The sequence below is a fragment of the Podarcis vaucheri genome (genome assembly GCF_965113315.1).
Source record: "Podarcis vaucheri genome assembly, chromosome: 10".
NCBI lineage: Eukaryota > Metazoa > Chordata > Lepidosauria > Squamata > Lacertidae > Podarcis > Podarcis vaucheri.
In genome coordinates this window covers 56,786,228-56,800,152 of record NC_138748.1, presented here as the reverse complement: position 1 = coordinate 56,800,152, position 13,925 = coordinate 56,786,228, and the positions used below count along the sequence as shown (strand labels likewise).

At 43.0% G+C, this 13,925-nt stretch overlaps 1 protein-coding gene and 1 long non-coding RNA gene across 6 annotated transcripts in view; one reads left to right on the top strand and one right to left on the bottom strand.

The window, feature by feature from the left end:
• CACNA2D4 (calcium voltage-gated channel auxiliary subunit alpha2delta 4) overlaps positions 1 to 13,925 on the top strand; it is a 172,063-nt gene that overhangs the window by 76,811 nt on the left and 81,327 nt on the right. Inside the window, exons 25-26 of the mRNA XM_082240685.1 lie at positions 606 to 733; positions 10,425 to 10,502. Of these exons, the coding sequence (XP_082096811.1) occupies positions 606 to 733; positions 10,425 to 10,502 (206 nt within the window). The remainder of the gene's footprint in view (positions 1 to 605; positions 734 to 10,424; positions 10,503 to 13,925) is intronic.
• Positions 1 to 13,925, bottom strand: part of LOC309542115 — a 33,881-nt gene that overhangs the window by 17,811 nt on the left and 2,145 nt on the right. For all 5 annotated transcript variants that reach the window (XR_014224084.1, XR_014224085.1, XR_014224086.1 and 2 more), the window contains exon 2: positions 366 to 479. This is a non-coding gene — a long non-coding RNA (uncharacterized lncRNA). The remainder of the gene's footprint in view (positions 1 to 365; positions 480 to 13,925) is intronic.

Genomic DNA, 13,925 nt, shown 5'->3' with positions numbered 1-13,925 from the left:
TAAAGGAGGAAAGGCTCTGAAACAGCACATGACAATTCACATTCTGTCTTCCTTCAGTACTTCAGAAGTTTAGTTCACTTTCTTCACTGTTGACAACATTTGTTTGACCCCACTTGTCAAAGGAAGGACACACACACACACACACACACACACACACACGGCTGCTGCCCTTGTCTGCATTGCTCACTAACCCCACCTATCCCCTTGCCAACTCTCATCCCCACTCACTCACTTGGACCCTGGGCTTCCTTGGCCCTGTTGTGCATGCAAACAAACAAACAAACAAACAAACAAGCTGGCAGGTGGGTGGTGGTGGTGGCAGCAGTGACAGGGAGGACATAGGAAGGCCCACTTGTGTCACCTACCTGTCCTCTTGCTTGCTTGCTTGCTTGCTTGCTCTGCCAGTCTTCTCGCTTGTGCTGCTGGCCTGCTGGTTTTTATCTGGTTAAAAACAGCTGCATTTGTTGCAGTTTAGTGGGCTGTGGAAGATGAGAACTGGATAAAAATTTTAAAAATATGTTCATAATGCTTTGAAAAACATTCTGAAGAACAATAGTAGGCCTTTCAGATGAGAAAAAAAGAGATGCTTGGTTTTCTTCTTCCAGGAAGTTCTTGACCCGTGAAGATAAGGAGAGCATCTTCACCATGGACCACTTCCCACTTTGGTACCGCCGAGCAGCTGAACATCCCCCAGGAAGCTTCATTTATAGCATTCCTTTTGAAGATCCTTCAGGTAACTCTGCGTAATTCATGTGTTGTAATACAATTGAAGCCAAATCAGTCAGTAGGCAGCTTCTTAGCTCAAGTGAATGAGTAGAAAATTAGGATATTTTCAACCATTGCTTTAGCCCACCAGCAGAAAAACAGCAAGCACACACTGGAGGCACAGTCCTTTTGTTTTTGTAACCATTCAAACATCTTTTAATTGCCCATTGTTACCAATGGGATTTACTCCTAGAGCACACAAGGTTGGATCCAAAGTTAATAATGTATATAAATATTCATTTGTAGCTCTCTTTTTTGTGGTCACCTGGAAGACCTGGAACTTGAAATGTCATTTTAAAATAACTGCTGAGATGGCCATAAAACACAGGAAAGGCCCACAAATCTTTTCTGTAATTTTTATTCCCTCTGTTAATGATGCTAAGGAATGAGTAAAAAAAGCCTAAATGGCTTTTTAAAACTTTTCATCGGTGTATACTGAACCTGTGATGGGTACCACAGTGGTAAGCCCACACCCAACTCATATATGTTTATCAGAAAGCGTACACAGGGCCTACATATATACAATTATATGTCTCTTTGGTCCAATTCATATAACCAGAAAGTTTGAAAAAAAGTGCACTAACTCTATGCAGACCTTCAAAGGAATCTGCATAAATCAAATGCAGGGATACTTCTAGCTGTGAAATTCTGAGTGGTGTGGGAAGCAGCAGGAACAGATACTGACAGAGCAAGGAGTCTCAGGTTCTGAGGAAGGAGTGTGGGATGAGCCAGGGAGTGGTCCAGTCAGTTCTCAGCGGTAGGAGCAGGTTCTGAAGAAGAAGGCCTCAACTGGGTTCAGCAAGGGAAACGTCTTCACAGAGCTATTGCATCAGTAAGTATCATGCCCCACCTCTGCCTGGAGCTCAGAAGGGCCCTTATCCAGAGCATATGTTAGTGCTTACCCCCTATTGAGTAGGACTAAGAGGGAGATGGCCTTGGGCTGCCAAAGGATACTATGCCTCTGGTGATGGCGTTTTGGCAGGTACAGTCGTACCTTGGTTCTCGGACAGAATTTGTTCCAGAAGTCCGTTCGACTTCCAAAACGTAAAACCAAGGTGTGGCTTCCAATTGGCTGCAGTAGCTTCCTGCACTCAAGCGGAAGCCCCGTCAGACGTCTGGCTTCTGAAAAATGTTCGAAAACCCGAACACTTACTTCCAGGTTTTTGGCGTTTGGGAGCCAAAACGTACGAGTACCAACGTCTGTCTTTCAGAGTGTGTTGCCTCCTTGTGGTTCCAGTCTTGTCAGGTTCAAGGTGGAGGAGCATAGGTGGCTCCTGACAGGACTGCATAAAGCTGCCCTCCTTTGCTCATTATTTGAATGCCCTCAGGATGCTACTGTCTTGGGGCAATTGAAGGCATCTCAAAGAGAGAGGTAAGAGGGGATAACTTAAAGGCAAAGCTGGAGTTTAGGTATTTGTGAAGGATTTATAGCCTTGTGCAAACAAAGGATGTTGTGTGGACTTGAATAAGGGTGTTTACAAAAGTGAACACCTTTGTTGCTTCCTCATAAGTAGGTCAGGCAGGGCGAGGCCCCACTGGATGTCGCCCACTAACAGATTATGAATAAGGACTGCATGACCCAACCCTCAAACACCCTGCTCCTCCTCCAGCACTGGCCATCTTTTCCTGCCCAAGCCCAACACAAACCTTACCTGGGTGGAAGGACAGGCAACAGTGGCAGAGGTGGTAGCATGGACACTCCAAGCATCCATTTGTCACACAGACAATGGAGTAGAACAGGCATCCCCAAACTCAGCCCTCCAGATGTTTTGGGACTACAACTCCTATCATCCCTAGCTAACAGGGCTAGTGGTCAGGGATGATGGGAATTGTAGTCCCAAAACATCTGGAGGGCAGAGTTTGGGGGTGCCTGGACTAGAACTACGCTTCCAGACACCCCTCATGGGCAAATGACAATGTTCACATCAGTTTCCACCCCACTTCTCCTGTAAAGTTTATGGGTCCAGGGATGGGCAGGGAAGGTGGCGGCAGTGGAGTGCTTTGTGTACATTAATCTGGCATAAGGATTGAGCTCTTTTTGCAGCTCATGCATCTCTAGCACTGTCTTGTTGATGGGAAACTGACTTGTTGCTGCCCCTTAACCACATATTCTTAATCCATATATTCTTAATCCATATATTCTAAAGTCCTGCCAGCACTGGGATCTACATTTGTAGGTTTCAACAGTGCAACCTGCAACAAAAACAAGGAAGAGCAGATTGCGCTTAGGATGTTGATGAATGTTCTGTTATATATACTGAGGCCTCAGAGCAGAGAGACCCGTGGAACTCATGAAGGTTGGACACCAAAAAGGTGGGGCCAGTCAGCACTATCCTACCCCCATGAGAACACTTGTATGCATGTCAGACAAGTGGTCAGGCCTATTAATCATTGCAATAATTTGAATAGCTGTCAGCATGTTGCAGAGATGAGATGAGGTTATTACTTTGTTTTGATGAGAATGGGGCTTTCATTATTTTGCTCACAAGCTGGGTGGTGTACATTTCATCTCACTTGCTAAATGAAGGCTGTGTTGGTCATCATCGAATCTCACCCTTTTGCCGCAGCGGTGTAGTGATGCAGGATTCGCTCACCATGAAAAATGACATACAGAAGGGTACTTTAAGGCAGCCAAAATTAGCCCAGTGCAGAAGAGCTCTGAGGAAAATTTGTGCCATATGCTTTCATTAATCACACAGCAGGTGTGTCAAAATTACACTAAAGTAATGGAAGGATACAAGGGGGGACTCTCATGAAGAGGAACTACACATGCCAGTGTATCAATCAGTTACCAATTTGACATGTGTTTGCTCCAAGGTTATACATGGGAAGTTGCCAGTAGAAAGCCTCTCCTCTTCCCTTTCTCCTTCCAGGTCTGGTTATCACTGGATGAAAACACCTGTAGTTGGAGGGGCATATTCATCAGCCAATGCTTTTTCTGACTTCAGGGTTCACTGTTCCAGTGCAAAGTTAAGTTTCAGAAAGTGTTCTCATGGAATCACTTCTGTGGAGGGCGGGGAGGAATAGATGATGTCAATGAACAGCAATGACAACTACCACAAAAGAATGGGGGGAATCTATGTGGTCTGGAAACCGCTATGTACTTTTGCTCAACCCTCTTCTGCATTCAGGCACTGTCATCACAATGCACAATGCTTTAGCTGCAAAGCTTTTTTTGGCATTGTAGTGGGAGGGTGGGTGGGTAGAGAAGACAGCAGTTGAGCAAAGAAAACAAGACTGGGAAAAAGAATGTGAACCAGGATGTGAATGTGGTGGTGAGTGGAATGGAGATAAAGAAGCTCAGCCCTTCCCTCCTTCCTTGTTTTCCCCTTTGCGCTTCCTAGATCTGTCAACTATCCTTTATAGAACTGCTGCAATTAGTAAAGCTCTGCTCTGGAAGCCTTGGGGCAGAAATACTAATAAACAATAGCAGGCTAGACAAAGGTTTGCTTGTTTCCTTGTTTTTTAAATATAATTTCCTGTTGACCCAGCCCAGTTCTTCTCAGGCTCCACCCTTAATCTGTCAGGCTCCTCTAGCCCCTGATCATAATCAGGTTCCACTGATTGTTGCTGATTCCATAATGTTGTATAATGGGCATACTAATGTTGCCAACTTTCACTCTATGTGTTGCAAGTCCTAGCCTGGCTCTTTCGCTAGCATTTCCAGACTGGTAATTTTTAAATCAAACATTTGCCAACTCTCTTTACCCCAGCTATGCTTTAAGAGAAGGAATATATAACCAGAATGGGAGGAGGCACTTTTATTCCCACCACACACTCCATATGATACAAACACCTCCAAAAATTAATGTTCCCTTGTTCTAATGTGTTATTTTAGGTAGCTCTTTTGCAAGGGACCAGGACCTGGAAATGAAGGTTTCCTTATAAACAATGTTTGCACTTGGGCCTCCTCTCTCTATTTTTCCTTCAACTTCTATGTCTTTTATCTCTGCAGTTTCATCTGTTCCCTTCCCTAAGGGCTTATCCACACTTACCTTTACTCCACTCTTTCCAGGAAGCCTTATTACCTGGCCACCAGAAGCCTTGCTTTGGCTTTTGTGGCCCTTGCACCTTTAAAGTGGCTAAACTGTGGGCCTCAATATGTTGTTAGACCACAACTCCCATCATCTCTGACTATTGGTTATGTTGCCTGGGGCTTATGGGAGTTGAAGTCCAACATAGGTTCTTTACCCCCTTGCTTTAGCAGTTGCTGACCTCATGTTTTCTTACTCCCTGACATTCTCAAAGCCCTTATAAGACCTCAGGTGATGCCACAGCATAATTAAATCCCCACAGCACCTGGTATCTGTTTTCAGCATTGCTGCTAACTCAAACTTACTTAGTTTTTAGCTTAAACTTTGCCACAGAAAAAGTACTTCAGGGTAACAGCCTTGATTTCCTTGAAATGACAATAAACGACAGAGGCTCTGCTCACATTTTCTGTAGTGGAATTGAAGACAAACCAGATATATTTATGTGTTTGCTGGTTTCATTATAAAGCAGAGTTGAAGAGCTCATCTTTAATTGCTGAATATAATGGGGAAGGGGAACAAAATCTTCCCCATACTTTGCTACTTGAACACTTTTCATCAGCTGGCTTGCTTCTGAGGTAAGTTAGGACAGGGGTGGGGAACCTCAGACCTGAGGCAGGGCCAAATGCAATCCTTGTGATGCCTCCAAATGGCTCTTGTTTGAACTAGGCTGCACCTTTCATTGCCCCCTGTCTTTTTGCCTGTCTGGAATGTGCCCCTGAATCCTTATAATGTCTCTGGCCTGTCTGGATGGAGGATACAGAAAGGTGTGTGAGTGTGTATTGAAATTAACTTACATTGCAGATATAAAATTTACATTGGTTTCTCCTAGCTCTTTTGCCTCTTACCCTTGCCCACCACTGGCATGTGGCCCTCAGAATGTTGTTCACAAAGGCATGTGGCCCTCAGGCTGAAATAGGTTCCCCACCCTAAGTTACAGTTAGTAAGTAAGGTGGGGTGGGAGATGGGGTTTCACTATGTGCTCCATTTAGTGATACTGACCCTACTTTATACACAAACCAGAAACTGCATGTTTAGTGAACTCATGCAAGTGTGCTTTGACCTTGGGTGACAGATATTTGGGGCTGTCCAAAATCTCACACACTCATTCTTTAGCCAAACTTAAAATCAGTGTAGGTATTACTAGTTTCTGGGCCCATTTCATAATATTGACCACAGGATCTCCCAAACCTATACAAAGCACTGTTTTGGAACAATAACTTGTGATGGTGTATATAAAAAACAAACACAAACCAATTTATGCAAATGCCTCCCCAGATGATTTGGAAATAAATGCATACGACACCTTTTAATGTTAATAACTAGATGTAGAAATTAAACCCATGTGGGAGTGGGTTGATGAGAAGCAAGAGGAAGTTGTGGGCAGAAGCGGGTGTGTAGCATATCCAAATTTCACCTCGGTAAACAAATTTGCAGGGCTTTTTATGTTTTTTCAGTTCACCCTGCAGGACATGCTTGAATAGAATTTGCATTAGGATAAAAAAATGTGTATGAACACTAATAATACTAATGCTAACGCTACTAATAATTTATTTCTTATATCCCGCCCATCTGACTGGGTTGCCCCAGCCACTTTGGGTGGCTTCCAACAAAAATACGGGGGGGGGGGGATTAAAAGCTTCCCAAAACAGGGCTGCCTTCAGATGTCACATAGACATCTGTGGACTCTTTCAAACCACTTCAATCTGTTTCTAGACTGTGTGTCAGGGACAAGCTGGTTTTTGAGGTTGCAGGGGAGTACATTTGTCTCTTGCTCCATGTGGTAATGAACATGATATTAGAATGCATATGCCTGTGGGGAGGAAGAATGTCATGCTATTCTTATTAGATCATTTCCCCTGGAGCTGTAACATGCAAAAGGTAAGGTCAGAAGTTGGAATCAGTGCTGTGTCCAGCAAGTGAACTAAAAGCTCTCATTTCCTTGGGGTTTGTGCTGTAGCTACACGTATAACTCTGCAAGAAGTCACGTGGCATTCTGCTGGAGGGTTTTGGTGTCCTTTGTCTGTCCCCAAAACACACAGAAGTGTATGAGTGTGAGAGAGAGAATTTTTGAATGCCACAAGGATAATGGTTGAGGCATATGAATGCTATCCAGAAGGAGAGTCCTTGAATTGAACAAGTGCTCCCTTAGGTCTGTGCAATGCCCTTCCACAAATCAACTTAATTTCAGGGTTGTTGTAGGTTTTTTGTTGTTTGTTTCAATCTGCACAAAGACTTGAGGCTAAAAATGAATGAAGCTGCAAAGTCATGTTCAGGACACGTTGGGCACTGGTGATGGAGCCAAGAATAAAAAGCAAATGACAAGTTCTAGAACTGTGGGGGAAGAGAAAGGAAAACCCTTATGTTGGGGCAGAACATTCTGTAAGGCAATATCCTGTGAAGGAATAAAAACATGTGTTTGTGTGTGATGTGACCAGAAATCCTGACCTTCAGAATGTCCCTGTTAACACAGAAAATGGAACAGTTGTAAAGCACAAAGAAATATAAGCAAGTTTGCCTACACTTGATTCACAAGCCTAGTTCTCTCAAATAGCAGATGAGGAAGTGAACCTGTTTCATGACAGTAGCACTTCAGACTGCAGGTGGGGCCTGGCATAATTGAATGCATTTCAAGCTGGATGTCAGAGAGAGGAGTTCCATCCTAACTTTTTACCTAATAGTTTTCTATGTGTAGGGAATGTTTATGTACTGAGGTGTGTTCAAGCATGTGAGACACCATGCGAAACAGTACTGTCTATTATTAGGTTGTCCACTCTATCTGTTCTTTGAGAGAACAGGTTCTAATCTACTATTGTGATTTTGGGGCACAGGAGGTTAGACTTTATGCCTGAGTCCCCTTCTAATTCTTGGATCCAGCAAGGAATGAATTGCTGGAATAGCCAGGCCAGCTTTTTGGCAAGGTGATGGCCCCTTAAGTATGGGCCACTAAGGTAACAAATGAAGTGGCTCTGTGCCAGAGAACAAATGAATGAGCCCCTCTTCTTCACCTGGCAGTTGGTTGGAAGGACAATTGTCAGAGGGGTGTGTGAGAGCTAAGCAATAAGCAGGCTGCAGGCTGAATCCTGTGAAAAAGAGACATGCTTGATTTCTGCTGGAATACAAGGCTGTGGCTATGGGAGAAGCGATGCCTTATTGGGATGTTAATGCTGTAAGCCTCTCCAGTGTATATATGTGTAAATAAATAATATATCCTAAAGATACCACAGTCTCCGCTGACCCTCATTCTGAGGAAACTGAACCCTGGATAAGCATCTGGAACCCCTGCAATCTCACAACGCTCAGGGATTGTGGTGGCATGCAAACAATGCGGTGGTTACCTTCTGGTGTACCAGTACTTCATTGGTGTGGTATTCTTTCATGATAAAAGTGGCTGTGCAACACCTGTCCTAAATGAGAGACCACAAATTTCTTTAAAATATTGGATTAATCCAAAATTAAATGACCTTTAGGGCTGTCAAAACAGTTCTTTCAGAATTCAACCATCACCCCTTACAGGGCCAGTTAATCCTATCTGATCTTTTGGTAGGTCACATATATTTCAAATATCAAAAACACCTGACACTCTGTTGATAAACTGAATATTAACTAACATTTTTCTTCCAGGGTGAATTAATCTAACCACTGAATAAATGGACTGAAATCTTGACTAATTAACATTTTGCTAGTGTGACAGGAGAAACTATGGAGCATTTTAAGTTGTCTTACTGGGTTAGCTCATGCATGTAGCCCTGCCGGGGTAATATGTAAATGTGAACAACCTCCAGCTTGCTTGTATTTGCCTGTAGGAAGTAGTGTGAATAAATCAGAACTGCATGCATACCCACATGTATGCCACATGCCACGATTGCAGCAGTCCTTTTTTGTAACTAGGCAAGATATTCACATGGATGGCAGGGCTGCTCATGGGTCATGCATTTCATAGAAATATACCTGCTACTACCAGAAGTCTACAGGCCTTAACTGCATTTGCTAGGAGCGGCAGCCACTTGAATGAACATTCCATGGTTGTCCCTAGCAACCACTTGGGCCTATAGACATCCCTCTCCGCTAAGGCCTGTGGTATTTATGACTGTGAAATTTCATTAGGAACATAGTTCACACTGTCCATAGTTTCCTACTGAGGATATTTGGGGTCCCATAGCAGGAAATAGGATGAATATATCTAGCGATTCATGATGCCTTTTGCTTATAAACTTCCATAGGCAATTTGACAGTTCACTGTATATAAATGTGGAAACAGATGTTTTAGTTGCTATCACAGAGAATCTTCTCTATGCTACTTTCTGAATGGGAGCACATTCTCAGTTCTTCACATCCTTCTTTAACATGCTGTTTGGAATCTTTATTGGTTTGAAAAATTCAGATATGATTGTAGCTCCCTATTTTTGAAAATTAAGCAACCCTGTTATGCTAATTAAGGGTGATGTGGTCTTGTTATTTCTTGATCAGTAATGCACAGAGCAGCTTCTGAGGATTTTAAGAGACTCAGTTCAGACAAACAGCGGCTGCAGTATTAAAGCTGTATCTCGGCTGTACCATTTCAGATTACAAGGATGGGCAAACATGAATGAATGCTTCCTCATGAAAAACATTTCTACCCCTAGATTAATTTTTTTTATTGCTGTGGAAAGTGTTTTAATTTGCTGGTTCAGTATTTTTATTGGCTGTTTTCTTGGGAGGGGTCTGATGGCTTTATGGTTGTACTGTCAATATTTTGCCATTTTTATTGTTGCAAGCCACCGTTGCCCGGAAAGTCAGCCTATAAGTATTTTGAGTTAATAAACACACACACACACACACACACATTATGGAGATGTCTCTGTAACATCTTAGACATGTGCAGGGACTTTTTAAACTTTGAAGGAGCAATCTAGATCAAGGGAAGTAATAGTGCCACTGTATTCTGCTCTGGTCAGACCACACCTGGAGTACTGTGTCCAGTTCTGGGCACCACAGTTCAAGAAGGACACTGACAAACTGGAACGTGTCCAGAGGAGGGCAACCAAAATGGTCAAAGGTCTGGAAACGATGCCTTATGAGGAACGGCTAAGGGAGCTGGGCATGTTTAGCCTGGAGAAGAGGAGGTTAAGGGGTGATATGATAGCCATGTTCAAATATATAAAAGGATGTCACATAGAGGAGGGAGAAAGGTTGTTTTCTGCTGCTCCAGAGAAGCGGACACGGAGCAATGGATCCAAACTACAAGAAAGAAGATTCCACCTAAACATTAGAAAGAACTTCCTGACAGTAAGAGCTGTTCGACAGTGGAATTTGCTGCCATGGAGTGTGGTGGAGTCTCCTACTTTGGAGGTCTTTAAGCAGAGGCTTGACAACCATATGTCAGGAGTGCTCTGATGGTGTTTCCTGCTTGGCAGGGGGTTGGACTCGATGGCCCTTGTGGTCTCTTCCAACTCTATGATTCTATGATTCTATGACTCACTCAGGTGAACCGCCACCTGCAGCCTGGAGTCTTGACACAGGTTTGTGCTGTTTGTATAGATTAAACCTCATTCTTCATGTGCTTGATTTGTGAGTGTCAATTCTGAGACCCTCTTCCTTAGGGATACAGGGTCAGGTACTAAATTTGCTTCATTTATGTCTTGACAGAAGGAGGTCTGCCTGAGGCGGTAACTGTGAGCACTTCTGTGGCTGTGACTGTAGGTGGGAAGACGGCAATTGCTGCAGGTAGGAACTTGTTTCAATACACTTGAGGCATAGGGTTGAGGTTAAGGATAGGGAAACACTTAATTTAGTATGAAATTGTCTCTTTTGCAAACTGGTAGGTGAACCATCACTTGTCACAGAATTTATTGTCTGAAATCCGTCTATTTAAAACTAGGCCTTAGACAAAGTCAAAGTTATTGTCATTTTTGTGTTTGGGAAAACATCATATCTGTTTCTTGCCACTTTTTCTGTACATGCCCACTCACCAAAAAAGTCTGCTAATTTTCAGGACTATAGAGTTCCTGCAAATGCCCCAAAGGGGCATACCTGGGGAAGCTGTACAGTTCTGTGGCAGAAGGACTGGGAAGCAGCCTCTAAAGCCTCACCTGTTTGCTTTTTCAGTTAAAGGTTCCGGGCTCACCCACACTTCCTTTCATGTCACGCTTTCTAGGCACAGGTCTGAGATTTCTAGGTCTGTGTTCAACCAGTGTGTAGATAGGTAGATAGAATCAGGGGTTTTTTTCCAGCTGGAACTCTCTGGAACTCAGGTGGGCTCCATTGCCATTCTAAGAGAACAAGGGAGGTGTTCATGGTGAGTTCTGGCACCTATTTTTCTAGAAAAATAGCACAATGTAGGTAGGTAGGTAGGTAGGTAGGTAGACTCTCTGCTTTCCCTGGGAAAACCCACTGTTTACCACTCAATCTGAACAAATGGCAATTGAGTTTTCCATGAATGATCTCTACACCTTATCAAATGGGCAATCTTCAGAACAAAAATTGAAGCCTAAGACTGTTCAGCTTAGCCATGTTAAAAGCTCTCGATGCTTGTGAATCTGTGATGGCTTAGTCTTTTAATGATGTGCAATGTGTAGTTTGGGGGCATTCATGTAACTATTTTCTTCATGTCCTTGAAGTGGTTTAACTGATGTCTGAGGTTGTGCAATGGTAGCAGTGAGTGGTGAGTTCAGGAGAGAATTGAGTGGAGAGACAGGTGTTTTGGAGAGAATGGAGAGTGAGCGCTGCGAGGTGGCTGGAGGAAAAGGTATTGGCTGATAGTGACATTTCAGAAAATTGCTAAAAGTCAAATGAACAATCAGTCATATGTTTTGCTGGTTTGTTTTGTATTTGCAGCATTCAAAGAAGGGAGTTGCACTATGAGCATATGTGAACTCATGATACTAATGCAGCCTTAGATGCATTTCTTTGTAAGAACTGAAGCACGGAGTTGAGGGGAAAAGGAAGCCAAAGGATGTGAACAGAGACTTCTGGAGAAATCTTACAGTTTGCTTAGGACCATGTAAAAAGTGGGCTAGAACCAAATATAGAAGCTTAAGGGTGGATCAGGGTGGTCAAGAAGGGGCAGAGCATTAAATATCAAAATTTTATTAGCAATAAGCAGCCAAATATTTGCTTCTGGTTATGTTCTGGACAGAATATAAAAGACAAATATGTCATCTTTGCCTCTGTGTATGTCCCTGAATACTGAGTGTTTTTCTGTACTGCTAGCTCAATGTAGGCTGTGTCCTTTTTTAGGTGGAAACCACATGAGGGGAGCTTCTGCGGTCTAAAGCATATCTTTCCCAGTGAATTAAGAGGCCTATTTGCTACTGTAATGTACCTAACAGCTTTTGATCACTGTGCAAACATTAACTAAGACATAATTATTAATTATGGTTTAATTGGGGCTATTTTGTCTCCAGAGGTATAAGCCTAGAGTCTCTCGCTGGCTAAATCAGCTCTCTACATATGACAAACATAAATCTGTATTATATGAGGAATTCCTAACCCCACTCTAGATAACGTTGCTGACTGTTCTCTCATGTGAGTCAATAACCTGAGGCGTTATGCTTCACTAGGGAGAAACTGCTGTAGTTACATCGCAGCTGTTGACAGATTTAAAGTCCCAGTGAAACTGCTGGAATCTGTGCGGGAGTTCTGCTGTCTCTCTGGTCTGTGTATATATGATGTCTCTCTTATTGTATGACCTTCTCCTCAAGTGAGTTATTTGCTTGGAATCTAATCAGAATTCCAAACATGAACAAACTCCAGTTTGTGTATGTGTCCGTGTGCTTTAAAGAGTTGATTTTGGTTGCTGCTTCGTATAGGACCATGATCTGCATGCCATGGCTTAAAACTCCAAAGTACTTCATAAATGGATCTGCCCTTCCCAATACAAAGGAGTTCTAAGGCACTGTATTTTGCTGTTCCCCAGACCACCTCTCTGTTTGCATCAAAGGGTCTTTTTTAATCACTCAATAAGTTGAAGACAACCATCAATCTTGTGAGCTACATGCACACAGAGGAGTTTCTGACTTATTTCCCCCTGCACAGTATCTGACAATGTTTCAAAGTAGTTGTGACACGGAACAAAGAGGTACAGAAGGGAAGAAAAGTCAGAAGGCCTGCTTCATATTCACAAGCCATTGTGCAGGTTCTGTGCATTTGGCACAAGTGCAGAAAATCCGCTGGTCCCAATTTAAAGGGCTAGTTGCAACCCTTCTTCTCACTACATTCTGCATTAGACCATTGGGAGCCATTCGTGCAGACATAGCCTTGTGGGATAGTTAGGTTAACTAACTGCAAATACATGACAACAGGGCTGAATTCCAGCAAAGACCAGGTGCTGAGCAGCCTTTTGGCTTTACCGTTTCTGTTCTCTCCATTTAAGTTAACTGTTGGGAAAGTAGAGGTGGAGGCATTGTAGGTAGCTGTGGTAGTTCAAGCTTATGCACAGATATTTATACAGAAAGCTGTATTAGAAGTTTCACAATAATTTCCTTTTAAACGCAAAGTTAATTATTCATTATGTTGGTTTGTTTATCCCACCATATAGGGAAAAGCCTAAGCAGGAGTTCATTTTGATTTTAAAGGAGGAATATGCTGTTTTAGAGTTTCTATGCTGTGCCTCATTCCTGTGCTTTGAGCTCACCTGGGATGGAGTTGTGCCAGTGTGAGAGTTTTACTGGAAATGCCTTGCTGATACTTGTGGATTTCCCAAGGAAATATTCCACATCTCTGATCTGCTGGCTTGAATCCCATTCCAGATTTGAAATTGCAGCCGAGGAGTTGGTTTAATCTCTCATACAGCTGTCGAGCTCAGAGTTATTTATCCAATGCTCTCCTTACTGGTTTGTCTCTGCATTACTTCTGCTGTTGTGCTTGAAGGGAAAAGAGCCCATGGCTTTGTCCTAGAGGAGGCTCACAACACCGCAGGACATTTTGAGAGGGGTGCCCATAGATTTTGAGCTGCCCCCCTTTTCTCCTAAATCATTTGATAACGTTTTAATTCTACGCAGAATTAGAGCAGCGAGGGGGGGTTGCTATAGCAACTGTTTCCTTGTGCCTTTGGTCTGACTCATTTCAGACAATTACTCTCACGCTCCAGGATTCACAGATGTGATAGAGGAAGAGTCATGTGCTAGGCTTTCAACTTTTCACTTTTAA